This window comes from Labrus mixtus, chromosome 1 (genome assembly GCF_963584025.1).
Source record: "Labrus mixtus chromosome 1, fLabMix1.1, whole genome shotgun sequence".
Classification (NCBI taxonomy): domain Eukaryota; kingdom Metazoa; phylum Chordata; class Actinopteri; order Labriformes; family Labridae; genus Labrus; species Labrus mixtus.
In genome coordinates, this window is record NC_083612.1 from 22,122,552 (window position 1) to 22,133,281 (window position 10,730).

The 10,730-nt window shown below is 41.7% G+C and overlaps 1 protein-coding gene across 1 annotated transcript; it reads right to left on the reverse strand.

Moving 5' to 3' along the window:
* Positions 1-260: 260 nt before the first annotated feature.
* On the reverse strand, positions 261-9,545 carry atxn1l (ataxin 1-like). Its single transcript, XM_061038738.1, has 3 exons — positions 9,358-9,545; positions 7,222-8,423; positions 261-6,991 (listed from the first exon to the last, which is right to left on the reverse strand). The coding sequence occupies exons 2-3, from the start codon at positions 8,299-8,301 to the stop codon at positions 5,534-5,536; spliced, it is 2,538 nt and encodes an 845-aa protein (XP_060894721.1). The 5' UTR covers positions 8,302-8,423; positions 9,358-9,545; the 3' UTR covers positions 261-5,533.
* Between the last annotated feature and the right edge of the window lie 1,185 nt (positions 9,546-10,730).

Below are 10,730 nucleotides of genomic sequence, written 5' to 3' on the forward strand. Positions count from 1 at the left end.
CAGCTGTAGTTTGAACACCCATCTCTCTTAACCAAAACGTTTTCTGACATGACTGATTTAGCAACCTTATGAGTTCTAATAATACTGTAGGTGCATAAAGCGTAGACATATGGCTTATGATACTTCTAATGTGAAATTCACAATGACATGTAAAGAGGCTAAAGGATCTCATTAACTCTTCCAGCACCAACTTCCACTTAATACATTTAAGATTCAACATAAAATAAGACAACTGCAACTAAAGAAACACAATACACAGGTTGGATAATAGTTTATATTTATATTTGTATATATATATTATATTGTGTTTACTTAACAAACATGATAAATGCAATGTCTCCAAGTTAGCTGTAACAATAAAAATACAATATCTTTGTGTCCTTAAAGTACATAGAAATTAAAACAGCAAAACAAAACAAAAAAAAACAAAGACCGCCCTAAGTAGTTCACAGAGAGGTACAAATATACAGTACAAATCTATTTTATTCAAAACGGTACAAATAAGAATGCAACAAAATAGAGATATTAATGCTTTGTTAAAGTCAGGTAGGTGTAGGGTATTCTAAGGGAGCACTTTCGGTCAACAACTCTAAGGCTTCAGATAAAGATCAATACATATTGGTACGGCCGTACAATATTAAAACTCACTATACAAAGTTCATACAACCTGGATTATACTTGAGGATTGAATGTTACATTTACATCATTGCATATATTTTGCAGATTTAGGCATGTTTAAGAAAAGACACTGTTTTCTGTTTCGTTTTTAGAATAGTTAACATGTCACATGAAAAGCAGTGTCACCTTGTGCCGAAAAAAATGTACATCATCAAATCTGAAAATACACAGACTTCTTTAAAACTTGAAACCGTTCTCATTCTCCTGAATTCATATGACATCAGCGACACCAACACCCCACTCAATTCACCTTTGCAGTTCAATATTGGATCAAACTATAGGAAGTTGTTCACACACAGATTAAAACAAAAAAAAGAAATCCCACTGTCAACATCACAAAACTAAACAAAACCAGTACATTACCATCAATGGAAAGCTATCTGATTTATGCAGCTTTTCTGCCTCCATTTATTCAAACCCACTTTCTCTCGTCCAGAGACTGTTGGTCAAAGCACAAGACACCAAACACAATCCATTAATGCAAGATATATATAGAAAAAAAACCTACTGATCGTGTGCAACTATAAAACAACAGATGTGTGCATGTCTGGCTGTCTATATGTGGACTTAATGGACTGCCCTCCATTGCAGACACTCTTGGCATCATATTGTAAAAAGTGCAGAGAAAAGCTTCCATTTACTTCACTTCGGCACATTGAAAAACAAAACAAAAAAACAGTGAAAAGTAATTAAAAAAGGTAAGTGTGAGCAGAACAAACGTATTAAAAAATGTAACGGTATAGATCATGACAAAAAGGAAACAAAAAGACAAAGTGGATGTCACGGCTTGACATTTCTGATTTGCTTTTGTACACAGCCTGAAAAGGGAACACCAAATCTACTAGAAGCATTATTCCATTATTTCACACACTGTACAAAGCAGAATTTAAGGCATTATCAACATGCGTTATCAAAGCTATCTATACAAAAAAAAAAAAAAAAAACATCTATCTACAGAAACACACAACCTGCAATTCCTCCATGATTCTGTGTGCTCTAACATTTTGAAACTCTTCAATATACCTACAGCTTTTATCAAATCAAATAAAAACACTGTGAAAGAGGGCTTTTAGTGCAATTACTTACAGCAACAGACTCAGTAATGTGAAGAGGATGTGTGTCATGTGACATCTTTGTGTTTTTTGTTTTCCTGTTAAACATGGCGGCACACACTGCTCAGAGCAGAGGGCCGAAACGAACAGGCTCATGGTAGCGCAGGTTGGTCTTCGCTGTGAGAATGAACAGGAGGTAAATTCACAGGTGGCACTGCATGCACCATTTAAAGCCCAAATGCATGTTGACCTAAAAGAAAATGCTGAAGTGTCGAGGCAACGGTGCCAAAACAACACACAAAAATCTGATTGACACCAGTCTTGAGTGATATGGCTCCGACTGTGTGGCACCAAAAGAGACAGTCAAAGTTTACCGATCTGAGACTCTGCAGGGGGCTTTAAGTAGGAAGATTGAGACAACCAAGCAAAAACTACAAGAAGCAAAACTACTACACAAAATAAAATACTGGTGTATTCCTATTTAGAATAATCCTTTAACCAGACATCATTGGAAAAAAAAAATGACTGCATCAGCCAACCTGCACCTGGAGCCGTACTTAAGACAAAGAAGTTACAATACTGTGAGTTTACTGCATAGAAAACACCCAGACTAAATGAAATGTTTTCAGGGTTATGTCTATTGCTTAAAGCATGAAAACAAATGCAGTGTGGTGAACTTTGTGATGTCAAGATGTGTTCTCGTGTGAACAAAGATGTAGAAGTCATTACAAAGCATTTTAAAGGATAGATTGACAGTTTTTTCAAGTCTATCTTAACACCATGCAAACTTGTTTCACAAGTTATAACTATTCATAATCATTCACCGTATCCATGCCACGTTTGCATTGGGATACCGGTTTGACAGCGTAGTATAGTTTAAATGCGTGGCATCGAGAGTAAAGCTAACTGGAGTCAAATGAGTCGTATGTGCACACATGTCTGGCCATAAAGCTCGTACTGATACAACTGGGGACACAACATGTGGACTCGCTGATCTACAGTACTGAATCTTAATGTAGAAAAGCAAATTTAACGTCTTACAATTATAATGATAAATTGTGAAATGATTTGTCCAACAAAAAAAAAGTTTCAATTCTTTCAATATCTTTGTAATTGATACTAATATCAATAAGGTAGTAATAATAATGGAGGACAAATGAAAAGAATAATTCAACAGAGTTACTTCAAAAGTCAATTGTGTGCAACAAAAAAAAACTGCAACTCTGCGAGACACTCGTTTGATTGGATTGAAGCCTTATATTAGCATGGATAACGTTATTGCACAGAAAGATGGCTTTAGATTTCGTCCCACGATCTTTTTCATTAGATTTGCATCAGAACAGGCTACTGTTCAAGGATGAGAAATGATTACCTTGAATAATTCTTGACGGGGGGGGGGGGGATGTGAGGACTGTTTTAAAGAAAGACTTGAACAAATGTCAATCTCTCCTTTAAAGCTTCTAGTAATGACAGTACCAGAGGAGGAGAGTCTGGTAGGCCCCTCTGCCTGCTGTCAGAGCGTCTGCCTGTACATCAGGTGAAAACAGAAGGGGCAAAGGCTCTACAGGAAGGACACACCGTAGTGCTGGGGTACAACATTAACACATCCGTCACATAGCAAGTTAACAACCATGCAAGTAACTTTCTGAGTACATCCAATGAAAGGTAATACATCAGGCAATTCATGAAATGATCAAATGTTTTTTCCCAGAGGTCAGTCCAAAGATCATGACAGTAAAAAAAAAAATTAAAAAAAAAGCAAGAAAGAAAACTGGTACTGTTTGATGTACACTTTCTAATGGGAATGTTTGTGTGAGGAATGCTATCTGATTATAAACCTCAAAATGATTCTATGTATGGTCTAATTGCACTTATTTTAAGTTTTACCCTTTCTGATTTTTTGGATTTAGTTGTCAGGGATTAACGTGTCAAGAGGAGGAAACTGCAGCATTCAACTTGGCTAATTTGTAAACAGAGTTAAAAAAATGCAGGTCATTTTCTCTCTCTCTCTAATCACAAAATACTCAAAACAATACTTCAAACATTTTCCCTTCATTAAAAAAAATCTAAATCTACTGTACTGCGATTCTTATAAACAAGGTCAGTGTGAAGTCAATGAGTGACATTTTCTATGTGCAACACAAAACAATCAAAAGACTCCCTGCATACAGCAGATCCAAACACACAAGCCAAGGACAGAACATAAACATAAACTGATAATGACCGCAATGTAATTAAAGTCCAGCCTTTCTTCTAGTTGCACTTGAGTAAATGTCATCAGTGAGATGCAGAATTTAAAAGAAGAATATTCAGCTTCAGCTATTTCCTGACAATTTTGTTGAATGTGGGTTTTGTTTGAGTAAAAATAATAAAGCTTCAAAGAAATTAATCTAAATAGTGCATCATCTTTGAAAGACAGGGTTAAAGAGGGTTGGATCTCACACCTCTGATGTAAAGAGATATAAAACGGCCCACACAAAGAGTGGTTCCTGGGGGAGAGGATTACAGCAGCGTGCTGTAAAAACAACTATTGCTTTCATTTGGTAACTGAGCAAAGAGTTCATCAAATTTCGCCACTGACCTGCCCGCACATAGGGTTTCTCTCTAAGGCAAACAAAACACATCCCTTCTAAGTAGGCTACAGTGGCTTGTAGCCATTGATCTGACACGGGAATATGTCTCTGGTTTATTCCCGCAGGTGGCTTTGGTGATGACCAGCCAGTGCCTCCTCCTCCATAATCATGCTCTTGAAAATTGCATCAATAGTCACCAGTCTGGTCGGAAAGCTTTGAGGTATAGTGAGGAGGAAGGAGGGGAAATTATTGAGTCATAAGATTTACATGAAGTGATGGAAATTCTCTCGGATGATACTGGAATGTAAAATGTTTCTGTAAACACTTTCCATTCTGCAGCATTTATGCACACAAACACAAATGTAAGGGCCCTCACCATAAAACAGAGGGCATGAAACAGAGGGAAGAAAGAAATCTTTTTTTTTTTCTTTTAGTTCAAACTGATCGCTGAACAGACTGATTGATTGATTTTCCACCATCTTTGATTGTAAGACAAGCGAGGCGTGCCACACTTGGCCTGAGAGAGGATACTGTTCTTTGCAGACTGAGAGAGGATCTCTGCTGACAAAAGAGGTTTTAGACTCTTGCTTAAGAGGCGTAATGTAACATACACTGACTGTTAGCATCACCACAGGAACTGAGGTCAGCAACTGTACTCAGTTTTTTGGGGGGAAAATGCTTTTTGAAGGAAACAGGATCGTAGGAAAGGAGGAGACAAAAGTCCTAGGCTGTGGATCTTGTATATACATCAAAATCTGCAGAGTTGGTAGCTTTGCTGTGCTACAAGCACTTTTTTTTTTTGGAGTTTGTGGTCTTCCAAAGACAATTCTATCAAAAAGGAAGCCAGAGTTTTCTGAATGCAAAGGGTACCTCTTAGCATGGAAATGAGTAAGTGACCACAAAGGAGGGAGGGAGGGAGGGAGATAAATGCAGTGTGTAAGGACTATGGTAGGGATCTCAACAGCTACATACTTTCTACTCAGCTCTTCATGTCCCTGTCAGACCTCAGCTGGCTGGAAAAGCACAGCCTTGTATCCTTTGGCTAATTGAAAACCACAACTTCTCTCCAGATTGACACAGATCTTGTGTTGTTTTTTTTTTACATTTACGGTGTGCAAATCTCAAACATTCTGAGGCTACATTCGCACTCTTTTTTTTTCTTCCTCTTTCTCTCCTTAGACTCATTCTTACTCTTGGCAGTCCATTCTATAGTTGCTACCAAATGTGATGCTACTTCCCTGCATTAGAGCGCCCCTCTATGGACAGTTTGATCTCCTGGGGGATGAAAGAGGGCCTTGTGTGGCCGGAGGTGCTTATTTGAGGGCGTGGCCCTTCGTCTCCCTTCATACTGTATCTTTGGAGGGCAGGTGACGACCAGCGCCTCTGAGAAGCACCTAGTGAAGCCTGCATTGCTGCCATCCCTGCCCCTGCAAAAGTAGAGCCCTCTGTGTGCAAATGGAAACTGCTCTGGCTCCTTGGATGCTCTGCTGAGGTCCTACTTGGTCTGATGGGTGGCTCAGTGTGCCCAACAACCCCAAAATGTCTGGCATCCTCCCTATCGACCGCATCTTTATCTCCCTCTCTCTGTCTCTCTCGTTGGATTCGATCTAGCCTGAAATGCGACGTAGGCCTCGACTGCTGAGGGGCAGGTGGACCCATGAGCTGGTGACCAGGTCCTGACGTAGCGTTGGTTTTGCTTAAAGTTCTGGGCAGGCTCTGTTGTTGTTGCTGTGAATGATGATGCTGTGGTTGTTTCTGCTGCTGTTGCTGAAGCTGCTGCTGCTGCTGCAGAGTAATGGACACGCAAACATCTCCTACTTGCAGATGATGGCAGGCCAGGCCGTAGAGCTGGGCGGTGCGTTCAGGGCTGCAGGAGGACCAGCCCTGCCCAAACACGAAGAAAGGGTGCTCTGGGGGCACGTCAATAGTGACTTTACTCTGCTGCTCCCCAACAGTAAAGTGAAGTGACACAAGACCAGGTCTCTGCTGGCTGGCACGGATGTCCACCACCATGCTGGAGTCAATCTTAAGCCCTCCACTCACCTCAGCGCTGCGCACAAAGTCCTGAGTCTGCAGGTCTTCCACACGCTTCAGTTCCCCTGTGGCCAGCTGGATGATGGCCCCCTTCATAAAATGTGACGGGTTGCCGGGAGCCTGGGCAGGAGTGTGGCTTGAAGCCAAGGCCTGAGTTACGTCTGCTGCAGGCTGAACAAGAGGTTGCTGCTGAGGGGGTTGCTGCTGAGCTTGGGTCTGCTCCGCCCTTTCAGGGAGGCACACTCTGGCTGAAGAATCAGAGGTTTTAAAGCTTGGGTTAGAGGAGGCCATGGTGGTGGAGGCATAGCTGACTGATACGTCATTAGCCTGTCCTAGATAGTGTTGCTGTGTCAGTTGGGGCTGATGTGGCAGATGATACTCCAGGGGAATAAGGACCGGTTGCCCATTGGCTATCATGACAGCATGGCCTGGTTGTCCTGTTTGTGCATGGACACCCGCCATTCTGGGGTCACTGTAACTCACAGTCCCCGCCGTGTACGCAGTCCGGCTCGAAATGACGCCCGTGTTCTCCCCATGGACATCTCTCGCTCTCTGGGCACCCTGAGAGAGGTTTAAAGGCGCAAAGGAGACCTCTTTCCTCAGTCCACTACCACTTTGGCTAGAAGACGCCAAATGACCAACGACCTGCTGCACCTGGAAGAGGATTCAAATAAGTTGTGTTTTTTTTCATTATTGGAAATTAGTACAGCAACAAAATGAAAATACTAGAAAAGGGACCAGTTGAACACAAAAATAAAATAGCAGATTACTCTGAAATACTTAAGACTAGTATGACAGTATTCATGTAGAGCCAAGAACTAATCGCACACTATACAAGCTATTAAACTAAGCATTATTAAACTAATGCAGTTTGTGTGTCTTACCTCCAGGTCGCTGTCTGGAGTGCTGCGCTGGCCAGGTGAGACTCTCCCCTCATGCCTTTTGTTCTGCAGGCCTCTTTCTTGGCTGTGCTCCTGTGCTGCAGCGCTGAATGCTACCTGCAGCAGACGTGAATTTCTGGCAGTGTAGGCTGGATCTAGTACGACAACCTCCCTGGCTCCCTGCTCTTTATCGCCTCCATTCATCTCTGGTTCATTCCCCTGCTGGCCACCGTGGGGTTCTCTGGTTGCAGTGGCAGCCCTGGCCACCTGAGGGTGGTAGTAGACTGGCATCCCTCTAGAGCCGACCTCTGTTGCAGACAGGACCCCTACAGTGCTGAGGTGCTGCTGGGCAGCTTGCTCTGAAGGATGCATTAATGGGACACTGCTGGTTGCTGCAACTTTGGCAAAGGTGTGAGCAGCTACCTGGGCCTGGGGAGGTGGGGAAACAACACCTTCTTGTATGACAGATGGATAGGGAACGAGGTGGGACACAGTGTGGGGCTGAGGAATGGCGCCTGTTGGAGAGATTAATGACCCCGGGACAAAGCCAGGGGGGAGAGCGTAAGGTACTGCTGCATAAGGGGAACTAACAAACTGGAGAGAGGAATGAGGGATCTGGGCATATCCGAGAGGAGGATAGGAAAGGCCTGGGTGCTGCAGGAGAGGCGAGTGCACGGTGTAGGCTGGAGAAATGTGGCTCAAAACTGGGTGAAGACTTGTAGGTGATGGAAGTGCCACTTTGTAGAGCATACTGTATTGGTCAACAGACACCGCTGTTATGCCCTCAGAATTATCTACTCCGTAATGAAGCCCTGGCTGAGCTCGCAGCCACTCTGCAGTCCCTCCCTGAGTGTCACTGTTGGCTGCAGAGTTTTGGACAGGTCCAACTTCATCTTCTCCAGCACCACCGGCATTGGTTCCACCTCCACTGCCGCTGCCGCCGCCGCCTCCTCCACCTCCACCTCCTCCTCCTCCTGCTGTTCCACCTCCCCCCACCCCTCCAGCTCCAATGCTGTTACTACCTGGAAGGTCCCTCTTCTTAGGAGGCAGGCACTCCTGGTTGCGCTCCTGAGCTTGTTTCATTGCAATCCTCTGACCGAGTGGGTAGCTTTACTGTACTGCACAGGAACTGAAACTTGCAAGCCAGTCAGCCTGCACAGAGACCAGCTGGAAAAACACCTGGTTCACCTCATCTACAAATTCACCTGGAAAAAAAAAAAAAAGAAGGATTCATAATTACAATTAAAATCCCAGGAAGCATAAACCACATTAATGATTAAGCGATTACTATCGTTGAATTAGATAAGACGACCCTGCAACATCGAGTTACTCCTTTTTATTTACCCTTTAACAGCATGTTAATCCCTGTTAGGACAGCATCGTGCAATCACTGTATCTTGCTTGAATTATTACACCTGACAATAGAAAATGCAGTAACAATAGATGCACTCAACTCACACAAAGTTGGATCTACAAACACTCAAACAACAAGAATTATCGAAACTGAGATCCTCATCATATTCTCTGTTAGGCAATAACTAAATCAATTCTACTTTAAGAGCAAAGGTTGAGGTACAAAGTGACATGTGATCAAGCAGAGGTCGACAAACAAAAGTATTATTGTCTCTGCTTTGACTATTAACAACATATTTAACTAAAAGACTCTTTTTTTTTTAAATTAGTCCATGAGTGTGTTCCTGTTTCTCTTAACATCAAAGACACATGCTCTCTTAAATGACCCTTTAAACAGCACTAGATAGGAAACCTCCGCATGATAAATGTAGATAAAAACACTTTTCCTCCAGTCACACTGTTTCACGTTAGCTAGTCGACAAAGTTAGCTCGCAACTTGGGAGTCATCATTTCCCACTAAACACAGGAAAGACGCCCAATGACACTGTTCACACTGACACTTAATGAAGATGACGAGTTCTAATAGATAACGCCGCATGGGGCCATTTAGTTATCGCTGTAATTTATCAGCCCAGCGGTTTCGGCTAGTTAGCTAAAGGGCTAACACAGCTAGCTACATGAACTGAGTGAACTCAAGCTCGGCTCACATCTGCTTACAAACCAACATGGCAATGTGCAGGACGCCCATCAAACATGTCACTGCTTTGACTCGCTGAGCAGACGTACCTCCAAATGTCATCGCGAAGGGGTTTTTTCTTACTAAAAGTTGATATGCAGTGGGACAATTGAAGAAATCAAGGCTAGGGAGTCGAGCCCATTTCGAAGGCCAGCAGAGGCGCTCACCAATGACGTCACCATTTTTATTCAATTTCCTGTTTTCTTTTCATACAGAAATGATCTCCCACCTACACACACACACACACACACAAAAAAAATAAGAACTACAGATACACTTCGTATTATTTTTTGTTCTCTAACCCAAATAGAAATATAAAACATTTTTTACTGAAATATTTTTTAGCATAGAGAAATGTATCATAACTCATCTGAAACAAACCGAACAAGGACTTTGTTTAAATGCAGGAAAGGTCAATTGTGAATCTCTGTACAGTAGGGGGAGCTGGAGTTGAATGCAAAAAAATTGTTAAAAAAATGTGCCCTTCCCTACTACTACAATATGAGATTACTTATTTCAGAACCTAATCAAGTGTAGATATGATCCATCATTTTATGAACTTTTTTCTTCTTCTAATATTCAGTGATTCGGCTGAGTAAATATTCTGCTTCATGGCCTTTTCTAAACATGAATGGTAACTCTTGTCTCAAGGTTTTATTGCTAGATTTAGCTTTCAGGGAGCCCATTTGGAGTCTTAATTACTATACACTACTGGTTTACTGGGAATAACATTTGCAGTTTCTTATGATTCAATTTCTCTGTTACAATATAATTAACTGTAGGCTTATTCAATATGCATCATGTTATGCCGTAATACTAGGTTCGTTTTGTACTTGTAGAAGTAAAGTAAGCAAATAGGTGGGGGGCTCAGTGTCAAAAACACCTGAGGTCTTTGACCTCTGAGGTTCATCGTAAATATGCAGATGTGGGATATGAAAATGTAAAACAATGTTAAAGACCAGCTTTAAGGACTTCAGAGTCTCCAAGAAGAAAAAGCTAACTTTTCTTTTATTAAAGCGGAAAAAGTCCAGGTGTTATTCATTTATTAAGGTATACCAGCACCCTGCTATAACAGACTTGTATAGCAGTTACTGGAAACTTTGTGAAAGAATGAGGCTGTTAAATTGTGTCGTCAGTCATTAAAACATTAACAGTAAAAATAAAGAGACCCCTTGCATACCTTTACATTGTTGATTCCGGTCATCACGCCTTTAAGATAGAGAGTATTTTTCTGCCTTCACTTTGTACAGACATTTTTCATGGTTAGCTGTTATCAATGAACCCGGGGTTATTGTTTTTATATGCTACACTTTATTGTCTTTCTTTGGTCTTTGTGAACATGATCATAACGATTTTGTTTTCTTCACTTGCCAGTACTGAATTTTTTCGTCCTCTTCTCTGATTGAACAAGTGTTGTGAGATA

Excerpts from the sequence above, each read along its gene's own strand:
- atxn1l (XM_061038738.1), bottom strand. The coding sequence starts at position 8,301 with ATGAAACAAGCTCAGGAGCGCAACCAGGAGTGCCTGCCTCCTAAGAAG. Across the intron at positions 6,992-7,221 it reads CTCCAGACAGCGACCTGGAG|GTGCAGCAGGTCGTTGGTCA; the intron begins GTAAGACACACA and ends ATCCTCTTCCAG.